The sequence below is a fragment of the Rattus rattus genome, chromosome 7 (assembly GCF_011064425.1).
Source record: "Rattus rattus isolate New Zealand chromosome 7, Rrattus_CSIRO_v1, whole genome shotgun sequence".
NCBI lineage: Eukaryota > Metazoa > Chordata > Mammalia > Rodentia > Muridae > Rattus > Rattus rattus.
Genome location: NC_046160.1, coordinates 98,932,689 through 98,947,944, shown reverse-complemented (window position 1 = coordinate 98,947,944; position 15,256 = coordinate 98,932,689). Strand labels below are relative to the sequence as shown.

The 15,256-nt window shown below is 51.4% G+C and overlaps 1 protein-coding gene across 3 annotated transcripts in view; it reads left to right on the top strand.

Moving 5' to 3' along the window:
- Positions 1–15,256, top strand: part of Ltbp2 (latent transforming growth factor beta binding protein 2) — a 92,385-nt gene that overhangs the window by 37,420 nt on the left and 39,709 nt on the right. For all 3 annotated transcript variants that reach the window (XM_032908140.1, XM_032908142.1, XM_032908139.1), the window contains exons 4-8: positions 5,190–5,371; positions 6,262–6,432; positions 6,840–7,046; positions 7,740–8,023; positions 8,619–8,721. In XM_032908140.1, coding sequence (XP_032764031.1) covers positions 5,190–5,371; positions 6,262–6,432; positions 6,840–7,046; positions 7,740–8,023; positions 8,619–8,721 — 947 coding nt within the window. The remainder of the gene's footprint in view (positions 1–5,189; positions 5,372–6,261; positions 6,433–6,839; positions 7,047–7,739; positions 8,024–8,618; positions 8,722–15,256) is intronic.

Genomic DNA, 15,256 nt, shown 5'->3' with positions numbered 1-15,256 from the left:
TTTTTTTGGAGCTGGGGACCGAATCCAGGGCCTTGCGCCTGCTAGGCAAGCGCTCTACCACTGAGCTAAATCCCCAACCCCTGACTACCACCTTCTTACTGAGGCTCCTTGGTAGCCACCATTCAGTGGTTCTTGAAGGCAGCACTGGCTCAAACATGGTGCCGGGCCTTGTCTTAATGTCTCATAGCCATTGGCCAAGGCAGCATACACAACAACACTCAAGTTGTGGAGTGTTTAAGGACAAGCACAGTTAGCAAGGTTGGGTGGCTGGGATGAACTCCCAGCTCCCTGTCTCCATCTCAGCCCAGATGCCTGTGGTTATGGAAGCCACGGGTGAGCCAAGAGGCTGCTGCCCTCGCTCTCCCTGCAGTCTGAGGGCTCTCTGGGGCACAGAAGGGCAGAGCAGTTTATGGGCCTTTTGTCTTTTAGCTCTGTCACATCAGTGGATGACAGTGAGTTGGGTTTAGGAGAGGGTCTCTGAATGTTAAAAAGCAGTGTCTTAGAAAAGATTGGACCCTTGGCCCTTTACGTGTCAGGATGCTTGGACAACACACTCTCTTTTCTTCTTTCTTTTAGACGGAGAAGAATTTTAAATGGCTCTGTCATATTTTCTTCTTGGGTTAGGTGTGGGGTCGTGTGGAGATGTTTAATCCAAATTGTAGCTAACCCTGTTCTGTCCTTTTCTGCATGCACTTTGGAAAATCCTGACATACTTTTTGTCTTGTGGGCATTCACTTGTATTAATAAAATGATCAGTAAAACAATCTATTCTCCCAGGCCTCTCAACCACTCAGGGAAGATACTCCTGACCCTGTTTTGCTGTTGAGTATGATGTGGCTCAGAGAGGCTAAGGAATGCCCCACAGTTACACTGCTGGGAAGAGGCCAAATTAGTTTCCTTCTGTTTCAAACTCCTTCCTTTTCCCTCTAAGCAGTCAGCTCCTCTCTACAAGTAGGGGAAGCAGGATTGGCTACCCAGAGTTCTTCTCTGAGAAGTAATTCAACTGGCCCTGAAGATGTTTGAAGCTTAAAATAACACCAGCTTCCACACAGCTCTCTTGGGCAGTCTCTTGGAAGCCTTGGAAGGAGTTTGCTTTGGATGGATAGGACTATGCTAGGCGAATCCTGAGAGGAAGGGGACTGAGGTTTGAGTCCTCAATTCTAGATCATTATCACTCTTAGAACTTCCGCATGACTAACAGGACCTCTCCTACTCAGACCCTTAAACATGGGAAACGGGAAGAGGGTTTATTGCTGATGGTTCTAGAAGGAGCTGCATTGAGATTTCCAGGAACCAAGGCTTGTGCCATAGTGGGTAGGGCAGGTCCTGGGGTAGGTCCTAGGGTAGATGAGATGACCAGGCTCGGGGTTGGGGATTTAGCTCAGTGGTAGAGCGCTTGCCTAGCAAGCGCAAGGCCCTGGGTTTGGTCCCCAGCTCCGAAAAAAAGAAAAAGAGAAAGAGATGACCAGGCTCTGACATTGTCCAAAACTAGCTCCAGTCATCAGAGAGGTCATGGCTTGAGCTCATGGAGCCAACTGCTCTGGTGTAGGAGGGGGCTAGGGTCCCAGACCACATCCTGTAAGGGCCCAGAATCCAATGGGGAGGTAAGGAGTAGGACTCAAGGCTGACTTCCATGGGCTGACCCAGAACACGCGTTTTGGAGTCAGGGTGGTCTCTCTGGAATCCCAGCGTGTTGGTTTAGCTAATGTCTAATGTCGGCTGAGTCTTTAGCCCCTTTTAACTTCCACATTCACATGTCCTCACACCCACCATGGTCCAGATGTTGTTGTATATACAGTGGCTCATACCACTGTCAGAACACTAGGGTGTTTACAAGAGAGGCAGTCTAATAACAAACACGTTGAGAATCTGTTCGAGTTTATGAGATAAACAATTCAAACAGTTGTCAAAGGACAAGCCATAAATACAGTCATGAACAAAATTCCAAGCTCAAGTATTTTTAAGAAGAGAGGGTTGGAGAAATGGCTAAGCTGTTAGGAGCACATATTGTTCTTACAGAGGACCCAAGTTCAGTTCCCAGCACCTACGGGTGGCTCACAATCATCCATAACCTCAGCTCCAGATATATAATGCCTCTGGTCTCAGCAGGCGACTGTATTCTCATGGACATACCCAAACACAGCCATACACATATACATGCAAAAATAATCTTTTTTAAAAATTAAAATTGAGAAAGGAGGGAAAAGCAACATTAAAGCATCTCTATTATGCTTGTTCAATTAACATGTTACAAAATCTAGCAGTAAGGCCCAGAGTAACAGGGAGTGCATGCCTGCAACCCCAGTTCTCAAAAGGAAAAGTAGAATTATTGGGCTAGCCTGGACTATTTAGCAGACTCTCAATAACAATGACATTACAACAGTAATTACAGTTATAAGCTACACTAATGAGCATGTGCTCCATGTGATATATTTTTGGCATTTTATTAAGCTTTAAACCCACTGTAACATTTTTAAAGATTTATTTATTGATGTATATGAACAGTCCATTTGCATGTATGCCTGCGTGACAGAAGACAGCATCAGCCAGAAGAGGGCATCCATTCCCATGGTGTGAACCACCATGTCGATGCTGGGAATTGGACTCAGGTCCTCTGGAGAGCAGCCAATGCTTGCTTGCTCCTTCCCTTCCTCCCTTCCTCCCTTCCACCCTCCCTCCCTCCCTCTCTCCCTCCCTTCCTTCCTCCCTTCCACCCTTCCTCCCTCCCTCTTTCCCTTCCTTCCTTCCTTCCTTCCTTCCTTTTCACCCCAAACACTGCCCCCTTTCCAGTCCCTCCTCACAGAGTTCCTCCCTCCCTCCCCCTCCCCTTCTCTGAGAGGGCGGGGCCCCCTGGGTTTCCCCCCACCCTGCACCCAGTGCTCTTAACCACTGAACTAACTCTCCAGCCCCCTTAGATTTTAACTAATAAAAAAAACCCCATAATGTTGTGTATATGAATGGAGTTCAATGTGATGTTTGATAAATGTATACACTGTGACACTTAAATGTTTTGACATGATCCCCTTCAGAAAACAATACACCAAAGTATCTTAAAGCTGAAGACATTCGCAATCTTTGGTACAGTCTTGGTAGCCTGAGGAATTGAGTTAACCCGAATGTCATAGCTGCTTTCAAAACGTTTATTGTTAAAGAGATTTTCAATCATATAAAGTTCTTATTAAGAACTCTCAGGGCTGGGGAAATGGTTCACTTGCTGAAGTGCTTTACTACACAAGCAAGAGAAGCCAAGTTCAGTCCTAAGCATCATGGGAACAAAAAGGCTAGGTGTGGGGCCACACCCCTGACTCTAGAGTTCCAGCTCTAGGGAAGAGGAGATAGAAGATCTGTCTTAGGTGTCATCATCATGACATCACCACCATCACCATCACCACCACCACCACCATCACCATCACCACTACCACTACCACCACCACCATCACCACTATCACCACCACCTTCACCATTACCACCACCACCACTACCACCATCACCACCACCACCACCACCATCACCACCATCACCACCATCACCACCACCATCCCCATTACCACCATCCCCACCACCACCATCACCACCACCACCACCACCATCCCCCCCACCCCCATCACCCCCACCACCACCATCACCACCATCACCACCACCACCACCACCACCACCACCACCACCACCACCACCACCACCACCACCACCACCATCAACATCAACATCACATCATCTACACTACTGAATTTGGGCTCTGTATGCTAGCTTGGGCTTCATGGCCAGCCATGCTAGCACAACTGGTAACCTCTAGGTTCAGCGAGAGAACCTATCTCAAAAAATAAGCTGGAAAGTAGGTGAGAAAGACACCGGTGTCAAACTCTGACCTCCACACACATACACATATGTGCACATGCAGCTGCACACAACTGTGCACACCCATAAACACACATAAAATACCAAATGTATAAGATGAGCAATGAGTCCCCCAAAAGAATAGTTAAATTCTTTTACGGTTATTTATTTGTGTGGGGGCGTGACATGCTTGTGGCGGCCAGAGGACAAGAGAGGCATCTTCTTCCACCACGTGGAATCGAACTTAGGTGGTCAGACCTGGTGAGGAGTGCCTTTACCCACTGAGCCATCTCAGTGGCCCTAAAGGAATATTTTAACGGGAGACAATATATCATACGTGAGAGACTTTCCAGGGCGAAAACCAATAATCTAACATTGCAATAGGAGCCTGTCTCTGAGCTGTGATTCAGCTCAGCTGCCACAGGGCAGGGAAAATAAATGTGTCTTTGTATAAAGTAGGGTGTAATGTTAAGTGAAAACATTTAAATTGCATCTGTAGCTGATGATAATCTTATAAAGTCACATCTGTGAGCAAAGGTTGAAAGAAAACAGGTGGAAGTGTCTGCCGTGTTGGGATGAAAGATGAATTCATTTTTCTCTTTGGATACGTTCTTGCATTATTATTGTTATTGTTTTTGGTTCTTCTATTCTTTTATATTAATTAATCGGGAGATAGGATCTAGGCTCTGCCCCTGAATGATCTGTGACTATTTATTTGTTGCTCATCAGTTCCACATAATAATTTACATAAAGGGTCATATGGAGATGTGGCAGGGGTAGGTGTAATGAGGCATATCTGTAATCCCAGCACTGCGAGCTGAGGCAGGAGGACAGTGAACTTGAGGCCAAACTGGGCCAAGCTACAAAATAAAATGTTTTAGGCAAGGCTGGGGCCGTAGTAGTGACAGAGTCCTTGCTAGCACTCTAGCGTGCGCATGGTCCTGGGATTTATCCTCAGTACTAGTGGATGAAAATAGCAGGGCTCTGGCACATACCGTGGTCTCAGTGCTGGGCTGGCTCCTAAGTGGGCTCTCAAAGACTCCTAGAATGTCAGGGCTACCAGACAGTCCGATGCTGCTTCATGTTGCCGTCAAAGGTCCTGAGGCTCAGAGAGGCTGGCTCTCCTGAAGGTTCTAATAGGATTAGATCCTCCCCCCATAGAAGACTGGCCTCTCCTGGTCCTTTTATCTGGGCACTTATACACCCAGGGGTGAGCCATGTATGGGGTGGCATCTTAATGGAGAGTGTTCTTCCAGAGCAAGTGCTGGGCCAAGTGCAGCCAGAGGGCAGAGGGCAGAGGGCAGAGAGATGCTGCTCCTGGGATTCGAACTCCAGGGCCATGCTTGTCTCCACAGGACCCTCAGCCAGACCCGCCCCCTGCAGCAGCATGCAGGACTGTCCAGAACAGTTCGTCGTTATCCGGCCACTGGTACCAATGGCCAACTGATGTCCAATGCTTTGCCTTCAGGACCAGGACTTGAGCTGAGAGACAGCAGCCAACAGGCAGCACACATGAACCATCTCTCACACCCCTGGGGTAAGGCTGCTCTGCCTCTGGACCTGGGAGAGCAGAGCATCTAAACCGAACCTGTTCTTGCCTTCGCTCTCAGGGCACTCAGCTGTCACTTTGCCCTTCACTTTTCCAGCCAACCAACGACCAGTATTCGTGCACTCGCTTTGTGCCGAGTCCCAGGGTCCCGAACTAATCCATCTGGATGTGGCTCCTACTGAGACCCCAGGACCTTGACTGTTGTCTGACGTCTCCTGCTCTGTGGTCTCTGAAGGCCTTTGCTTCTTTCCTATCCAGCTGGGGGCCTCAACTCTTTGACCCACACACTTCCACATGACGCTTTCTGCAAACTCTGATAGGAAACCCCCGGTGTTTCTGGACACACACCGCCATGCACACTGTCATGCCTACAGCCCTCACTTCCTCCCTGGTGTTTTGCTGGCTTCCCCACACCCTGCTAAATGAAGCTGGTAACTAGACCCCCCAGTCCTGACTCTAACCGTTCCTCAGACCTTATCTCCCCGTTATTTCCCTTAGGAAACTCCCTCTCTCCCTGCTGGAGCTGTGTTCCACTCCCTACCCTTGTGCTCAGAGCCTGGCTCTGCACTTTTTGTCTGTGTAACGATGGGTGCCCTAGATGTCTCCCCACCTCGGTCCAACTGTGGAATGGAATATTCCGTTAGACACATGAGAATGGCCAACATAGTTTTGAGTGGTTCTTCTTGCAGTAGGATATGTCAGTGTGCACAAAGCATGGAGGAGCACATCTGGGTGCTTCTCAAGACCATTGCTCTACCTTAACCACAGACCTGGTGTCCAGGTCTTAGAAGATGCTGTAGGATGTACCCTTTATCCCAAAGGCCTGGAGGTCAGGACTATGTGTGGCTCTGTCCAGGACCCAAGTCCTCTCTCTGCAGGGCTGAACCTCACCGAGAAAATCAAGAAGATCAAGGTCGTCTTCACTCCCACTATCTGCAAGCAGACCTGTGCCCGGGGCCGCTGTGCCAACAGCTGTGAGAAGGGTGACACCACCACCCTGTACAGTCAGGGCGGCCATGGGCATGACCCCAAATCTGGCTTCCGTATCTGTGAGTTCCCTTTCCACAGATGGTCTTGGTGTGGTGGTGGTGGTGGTGGTTGGGGGTGCTGACCTACAGTTCTGTCACAGCAGGGAGGAAATAAAGTCTTATCCCACCTCTGTCCCCAGCTTGGCTGTGTGGCTCCAAGCAAGTCACACAACCTCTCTGAGTCCAAGTTAGATAGAGAAGAACCATGCTTCTGCCTGTGTTCTAGATCATTGTGGTGGGCTGGAGAGACACTGGGGATGGTGGCGTGGGGGAGCTTTTCTGCTTGCCTTTATGCCAGGGCTTCAAAGAAGGTCCATGCATTTCAAAGGGGTGCCACACCCTCCAAGTCCCCCAGATTTAGTGTACCACTCCCCTGCTTGTGTCACCAACTGGAGGTCAGCTGCCAATCACCTCGAGTGTTGTTGTAGATTTCTGCCAAATCCCCTGCCTGAATGGAGGCCGCTGCATTGGCCGGGACGAGTGCTGGTGTCCAGCCAACTCTACAGGGAAGTTCTGCCATCTGCCTGTCCCACAGCCAGACAGGGAGCCTCCAGGGCGAGGCTCCCAGCACAGAGCCCTGCTGGAAGGGCCCTTGAAGCAATCCACCTTCATGCTGCCTCTCTCCAACCAGCTCGGTGAGTGGCAGCAGTCCGGGCAGGCAGCCTGGGAGGTGCACCAGGTAGGGCGTGTGCTGTCACCATTTCTATGCTGGATGGGGACAGGTCTCCATTTCACTCCCCGCATTTCTACCTCCCATTCCATTGGAGTTCCTCCGTGCGTGTGACCCTTAACCTTTGCCGGGGAAGACAAAGCAACTAATGGAGCCTACCCCACCCCAACCCCCAGCCTGGGCAATAGAGGGGGAATGGGCGGGGTGGGGGGACTCAGCATGTATTACATTTCCTTGCCTTCTGTAAGGCAAATCAAAGATTCTAGCGCACAGAATCCTATAGGAGTTGGGCTGGGACCCATGAGCCCGGAGTGCCTATGACGATAGGATGGGCGGGGTGACCCTAAGGTATTCCATGGGTTTCACTGGTTTAATGGCACTCAGGGCTTCACAAGACCACAGAGGAGGCAGAATCAGGAGGAACCACAGTTTCTGATGCAGAGCTTTCCATGAGGAGGAGTTACCACTCCCTCCTGTCCCGGGCTGGGGGTGGGGCATTGTTCTGGTTACACGGACAGGCAAAGAAATGGAAGGGGGCGTTTGGAGAGGCACCCAGTCTGGAGCCTGCCTAACTTACGGTGGTGGTCGCTCTTCCTAAGGGCAGAAAAGTGAGGTTAGGAGTCTGTTTCTCAGCTCTGACCCCAACCCTTCTGCCCAGCCTCTGTGAACCCCTCGCTGGTGAAGGTGCAAATTCACCACCCGCCTGAGGCCTCCGTGCAGATCCACCAGGTGGCCCGGGTCCGGGGTGAGGTGGACCCTGTGCTAGAGGACAACAGTGTGGAGACCAGAGCCTCTCATCGCCCCCATGGCAGCTCAGGCCACAGCCACTGGGCCAGCAACAGCATACCCACTCGGGCTGGAGAGGCCCCTCGGCCACCACCAGTGCCGTCCAGGCATTATGGACTTCTGGGCCAGTGTTACCTGAGCACGGTGAATGGACAGGTGAGAACGAAGTCTCTGCCTCAGGCCTTCAGGAACAGCTATGGTTGCCCAGGCCGGACTTCTTCCTTGTCCTTGTGGAATGTGTCTGCAGAAACTTCCATTTCGCATATGGAAAAATCCAGGGCATAAAAGTGCCTAACGGGCTGGGGCTGTCACTTGGCAGAGTGATTGTCTCATATGCAGAAGGCCCCACTTTGATCCCCAGCACCACATAAACCAGACATAGTGGTGCCTACCTGTAACTCCACCACTGAGGAGTCAGAGGCAGGAGGATCGGAAACTCAAGGCAATCCTTGGCTACACAGTGCATTCAAGGCTAGCCTAAGCTACAGAGACCCTGTCTAAGAAGGAGAGGGGTGCTGCATGGAGAGAGGCTGGGTCTCCTCCCTGAGCTGAGTGTAGTACCTGTCAGCGAGTGCCAGTCACACAGAAGGGGACCAAGGAAGTCCCCCATTAGAAGAGCCGTCTTTAGTTCCTGCAGTCTAAGGAAGCCTAGAAATTGGTCTCAGCAAAACATTAACTTTCTGCGAGTTGAGCCTAGGACCCTTGGTGCATGGACAGTAAGTGTCACAGTTGTCTCTGGTCTCTTTTCCAGTGTGCTAACCCCCTAGGGGAGCTGACTTCTCAGGAAGACTGCTGTGGCAGTGTGGGGACCTTCTGGGGGGTGACCTCCTGTGCCCCATGCCCACCCAGACCAGGTGAGTACTGGTTTCAAGATGGAGGACTAGGGGAGACTGTCTCCATCTGTCACCACCCAGGCTGTTCCCAAGGCCAGGCCATATTTCCAGATGTACCTCAACGAGTCCCCCCAACACCTTGGCCAGTTCAGCCCATCTGCCCAGGCACTGGGTCTCTGTTCAACCCGATAGTCTGGGGGACCTCTATTTTGCAGTATATTGTAGGGATTTCAGACTATGACGGACCCCCTCCACATTCTCACGTATATCTTTGCCTAGGCCCCAGGACCCAGAATGTCTCCCTCTCCTTTCTCTGAGGTCCTCGGGCTTCCTCCTCTTTCTCCTCTTCTTCCTCCTCTTCCTCTTCCACCTCCTCCCCCCTACTGATCGAGAGTTGAGTTCCTGTCCCCAAACACCTTCAACTTTGTGTTGAGGAGCCTCAGTTCCTCATTCCCTTTGGATGATGGGGTAAAACTCAGCACACATTCATTCATTCATTCATTCATTCAGTCAGTCAGTCAGTCAGTCAGTCATTCAGTCAGTCAGTCAATCAGCAGATATTGGCTGGATGCCTCTTCTGTGTCAAGCACTGAGGATCCAGTGAGCAGAAAATCATTCACACTGCTCCCAGAAGCCTTAGTCCAACGCCTGGGAGAGGTGACCAGGTGCCTGTGTGTGAGCATGGCTCCCGCCTACCCAACCTGCCTTTCCCCCCAGGCCTCCCTCATTCCTGGGCCTGGACTGGCATGCGTGTTGTCTGGCAGCCAGCTCTAGGAGCTGGTTTTGTGGGGGGCCTGGAGCAGAGCCCAAAGTCAGGAGGGGCAGGGCTGCTCCCAGCATCGGGCACAGCAGTGGAGCTGTGAATTGCATTTTCCACACTAAAAGTAAGTGCCGATGGCCTCCCAGGACAGTGTGCTTCTGTGAAGCCCTGGAGAAGGCCTTGTGGTCCACCCATGCCAGGAGCCAGCCTCTGCTCTGCTTACCTACCTCTCTCTGCCTTGGTCCCCTCTCCTGTGAAGTCTGGCACTGAAGGATGAGTGTCGCCTCACAGAGTTGTTGTGGAGACTGCATGGTATATGTTATAGCTGGGCCTCCATATCTACAGTCCTGTGACTGCAGATTCAACCAATCTTGGGTCAAAAATATTTGAAGGACAGGGCCAGAGAGACGGTTCAGCCAGGAAAGGCTCCTGGCCCTACACTGACAACTGGAGTTCAATCCCTGAGTCTCACATGGTGGAAGAGCTGACTTCCCCACATGCCCGCGGTGACACTTTCACACGCACACCTATACACATGCCCGCACACAAAAATAAGTAAGAATGTATTTAATTTTTAAAAACATATTTGAAAGACAATCCAAGTTCCCCAAAAAGCAAACCTCAAATTTGCTTCTGGCAGAGCCCGAGGCTGAGCCCACACAAAACGAGGTGCCAGCTGTGCGGCCCTGTGCTTTGATTCTTCTCATCACACTGGGAGCCTCAGCTGTCTACAGTAGCCACGCGGGTCTCGTTTACCTCACACCCTGCTTACTGGATAACTGAGTCTCTACTGAACACACACAAGACTCTTCTCGTCACTCTCCCTAAAAAGTATATGATGCTGATTAGCTCATCATTTACACTGTATCAAATATGATGATCAATCTAGGAATGACTTAAAGTATATGAGAGACAATGTATGGACTATATATTACGCCATTTTGTATAAGAGACTTGAGCAGCTACAAAATTTAGTATCTGGGAGAGTTTTGGAATCGATCTCCCATAGATACTGAGGGGGAAGGGTAACTGTGTATTGATGATGACGATGATGACGATGATGATGATGATGATGGTGGTGGTGGTGGTGGTGACGACGTTGATAATGACGATGATGATGGTGATGTCGATGATGTCTCCTCAAGAAATGGAGAGGGGACCAACTAACCTTAGGAAGAAACAGATCAGTTTACTCAGGGACATTGTGTGTGTGTGTGTGTGTGTGTGTGTGTGTGTGTGTGTGTGTGTGTGTGTATGTGTATGTATGTGCACATGCACACATGCTTTTCTTGTTTTCCCTCCTCAAGCCAACTCTTGGGACTTCTAGATGCCATGTTTGGTTCAGCCAACAAGTGTTATCACTGACTGAGACACATTGGGTACGGAGGCCCTGAGTGGACCACGGAGGGTGAGATATATCGGTGCCTCCCCTCTCTAAGCCTCAGGGGCTGTGGCCGGCTTTAGAAATACAAAACCGGGGTTGGGGATTTAGCTCAGTAGTAGAGCGCTTGCCTAGGAAGCGCAAGGCCCTGGGTTCGGTCCCCAGCTCCGAAAAAAAAAGAACCAAAAATAGAAATACAGAACCTGCTGAGCGTCTGGAGCAGGGCCGAGTGTGTGGGACGGATAGTGTAGCCAGGCTACTCACAGGTCCTGGGCTACTCCTACCCAGATTAGGGAATGGGGATCCTTCCCTGTGACCAGAGCCATCTTCATAAATATGCAAATTTAGGGTGCCCAAGGCATCCTTAGATGTGGTGCTTTCCTGCTGCACACACCTTGCTGTCTACACGGAGGGGTGGGGGGCACTGGCTGAAGTGGGTGAATCAGGGAAAGCTTCATGGAGGAGGCACCATAAGGATGAGCTATGAAGGATGATTGGGATAGGGTGGCGAAGGAGTAGGGAAGAATTTAGCAGTCCAAGGAAATGTCATTTGTAGGCGAGACCAAGAAGAGACTAATGGCCCCTGGAGAGAGGCATGCAGAGATGCTCAGTCCATCGTACAGGATGGCCCCTGCACAGCATCAGCCCTGCTGGGGACAGCTAAGGCCTGCTGCTGCTGCTGCTGCTGCTGCTTCTGCTGCTGCTGCTGCTGCTGCTGCTCCTGTTGCTCCTGCTGCTGCTGCTGCTGCTGCTCCTGTTCCTGCTGCTGCTCCTGCTGCTGCTGCTGCTGCTGCTGCTGCTGCTGCTGCTGCTGCTCCTGCTGCTGCTGCTGCTGCTGCTGCTGCTGCTCCTGCTCCTGCTCCTGCTGCTGCTGCTGCTCCTGCTGCTGCTGCTGCTGCTGCTGCTGCTGCTGCTGCTGCTGCTGCTGCTGCTGCTGCTGCTGCTGCTGCTGCTGCTGCTGCTGCTGCTGCTGCTGCTGCTGCTGCTGCTGCTGCTCCTGCTGCTGCTCCTGCTGCTGCTCCTGCTGCTGCTCCTGCTGCTGCTGCTGCTGCTGCTGCTGCTGCTGCTGCTCCTGCTGCTGCTCCTGCTGCTGCTGCTGCTGCTCCTGCTGCTGCTGCTGCTTCTGCTGCTCCTCCTCCTGCTTCTGCTCCTGCTTCTTCTCCTCCTGCTGCTTCTCCTGCTTCTCCTGCTGCTCCTGCTGCTCCTGCTCCTCCTCCTCCTGCTGCTGCTTCTCCTGCTGCTCCTGTTCCTGTTCCTGTTCCTGTTCCTGTTCCTACTGCTCCTGCTGCTCCTGCTGCTGCTGCTCCTGCTCCTGTTGCTGCTCCTGCTGCTGGCCAGAGTGCTGGCCACAGGGCTGAGCTGTTCAGGGACCCCTGGCCTAGTAGGATTGTATTAGAAAGGAGCAGTAAGTGTTCATCTAAGAGGCAGTTCCAGGGACGCGGCCTCCAAGGCTCCTGCTTGTTTGAGGCCAGAACGGTGCCATGGTGTTGCCTCTGGAGTCTGAGAGACAATGGAGGGGGAAAGCAGGCCCGGCTGCCAACAGCTGTGGCAGACAAACAGGATTCTAGAAGGAGCCTCTCCAGAATCCTGCCTTCATCACAGCTGAGGTCCAAGCTGCTCTCAGAACCATCCTTCGGGCGAGTCCGCAAACCCCAGGAATCTGAGGCTTGGCTGTGCTGCATGACCCTGAGATCTTGACATGCAGGTCCCTGATAGGGACAGGGGAAACCTAGGGCCGTGTGGGTTCTTGAGGTCAGTTCCCGTTCTTCAACTGGACAGTGAAGTTAAAGAAGAAGACCTGTCAGGGGACGCTAGTGGGAAGGAAAATATAAGGCACCTTGGATTATTCGTTTAAAAAATTTAAACATTAATTTATTTAGTGTGTGTGTGTGTGTGTGTGTGTGTGTGTGTGTGTGTGTGTGTGTGTGTGTGTGTGTGTTTAGGTCAGAGGAAAACTTACAGGAGTTGGTTCTCTCCTCTGCAGTGTGAACTGCAGAGACTGAACTCAGGTCATCTGGCTTGACAGCAAGCATCTACTGCTGAGCCACCTCTCTGGGTCCCATATTCATCAATTTTAAATGTCACACTTACTGGTTGCCACGTTTAAGCAAGAGCATAGGGTCCTGCATGTTCAGGATGCAGAGATGCAGGCTGTGTTACTGAAGGAGCCTTAGCCTGCTCCTCTCAGCAGGGACTGATGTGCACAGTGTCTGTGGAACCACTTCTGAAGGATGTCCTCGCCTAGAAGGTGGGAGTGGGTGAGAAGGCCCGCACTTCATGGCATGGGCTGTGTGCCATTCTTATGAGCTTATCCCACGGATTGACCAAGGACCCTGATTCCAATGGAGCTGGCCAGCTCTGACCAGACAGGGCCTGGACCTCAGCCACAGTGGGCATGGGAGAAGCTCTCTGGATCAGTTGCGTGACCTGTAAATGGCGGTGCTTTGTGTATGTTTTGGCGCAGAGCACGGAACGAACCTCTCCACGTGCACACTTAAAACTCGGCTCTGTCCCTCCATCTCTGTGGTGCCCCCACCTCGTACCCTTAGTGCTTGGCACAGCTCAGCAAGCTGGGCACCAGGGTACAGACCCCGGGATGGCAAACGTTCCAGCATACTGAGCAAGAACTAACAAAGACAGGGCAACGTAAACATTTCAAGCACATGAAAGTGTAGCTGAGCACCGCTCGGGGAAGGGGCGAGACATTAGGAGACTTGTTTGTGCTGACAGTTTGCCAGGACATCTAGCTCCGTGCCTTACCCCAGGGCTGGCAGGGGCGTTTCTCTAAGTAGGCATGACAAACAAGCTACTGTGCGAGCAATGGAGAACAAAAGGAGCTGCTGGGTGAGCTTGGGGGGCTGCTCGACAAGGAAAGCAGAACTTCTGGATTCTAGAACATTCCCAGCCTTAATGGCTTTGCTTTTATTTCTCCTCCAATAACAGGAGACCGTGTCTCCTGGGCAAAACTTTGTCTTCCTCAGCAGAATCAAGTCACCATGGGAGTAAGAGAACAGAAAGCCTAGGACCCTGCATGACTCCATGACTTCCCAAGGTCACATTGGTCTTTCGAGGTTTTGAGTCTGACTGTTGAATTTAGTCACCAGAATGCCACTGTTTCTAATAGCGAAAGGGCCACCATGAAGGCTCTCCTCCGATGGCACCGACAATTCTCTCCTCCCAGAAGAATTTCAGAACCCCATTCCTCAAGAAGATGATTCCCAAAGTCATTCTAGACCCAGTAGGGATGCCACTCAGACTGAGGGATACAGAATGTCCCCCGGTGACCCCTGGGATGTAGCCCAATCCCTGCCTTTCTGACCCCTTGGGAGTTCGTACAGATCCCAGCCCAGAGTCTCTTGGGTATCCCGCCAGAGTCTGGGAACACACAGCTCTCCAGAGCCACTTTGATTGAGGCCATATTTTCGAGTTTCCATATAAGACAGACATCTGGGCTAACTGGAAAGTTGGCAGCTGCCTCACCAGGCTTGGCACTCGCTATGTCAACCCCAAGGCCCCTTTGCTGGAACGGGTGGAGCTGGCACTTGGCTCCAGACCTGCAGTGGTGGGCTCCAGCTGTTTGCCACGAGATTGTCTTTCTATCTGCCTGGCCTGGGATGAGTTTACCTCAGAACCCTGGCCCCCTCCCTGGTTCTCCAGGGGCTGCAGACTCTGCCCCTCTCTCCTTCAAGAAAGGCAGCATCTTGTGAACAACAATGCCTGCCGCTTGCTGGGCTGTCTCTTTACCCGCGTTGTCTTGTTTAGTTCGTACGAGCACAAGCTGAGGATCTTGAAGCCCATTTAACAGATGGAGAAACTGAGCCCCAAGAAGGCTGAAGAACTTGTCTAAGATTGCAAAGTGAGGACAAAAGAGGCTATTACTTGAAGCACAGTGTGTCTGATCCTGGACTGGCCCAGATCTTGTCATCCTGAGGAGACCTAGGCAACTAAACTGGAAGGTCATTCTAAGAGTCTGCACGTCAGCCTTGTGTCTCATGAGTTACTTGTATGTGAAGGACCATGGGCATCAAAATTGGCAGGCAGGCAGGGAACTCAACATGTAACTCAGACCTAAGAGTTAACGGACGCATACTCGGATGATTGCCCCAGATAAAAGAAGGTAGGCTGTTTCTGAGGGATCCTGGGGAGAAAAGAAAAAAATCAAAAAACAACAACAAAACAAAACAAACAAACAAAAAACCCAAAAGGATAGATGTTTCTGGAAAGCAGGGCTTAACTCAAAAATGAGGAAAGGGTGTTATTTACTAAAAGCTGCAGATGCCCAGCATTAACTACGCTGTGCCTGGCGGCACCACACTCCTTCCTGCATGAGGTATCCCTATCAAGACCAGGTGTTTTGGAGGTGGGGCAGTAGCGTAACTTGAGAGGATGAGGGCACATGCGCATGGTGGGAGGTT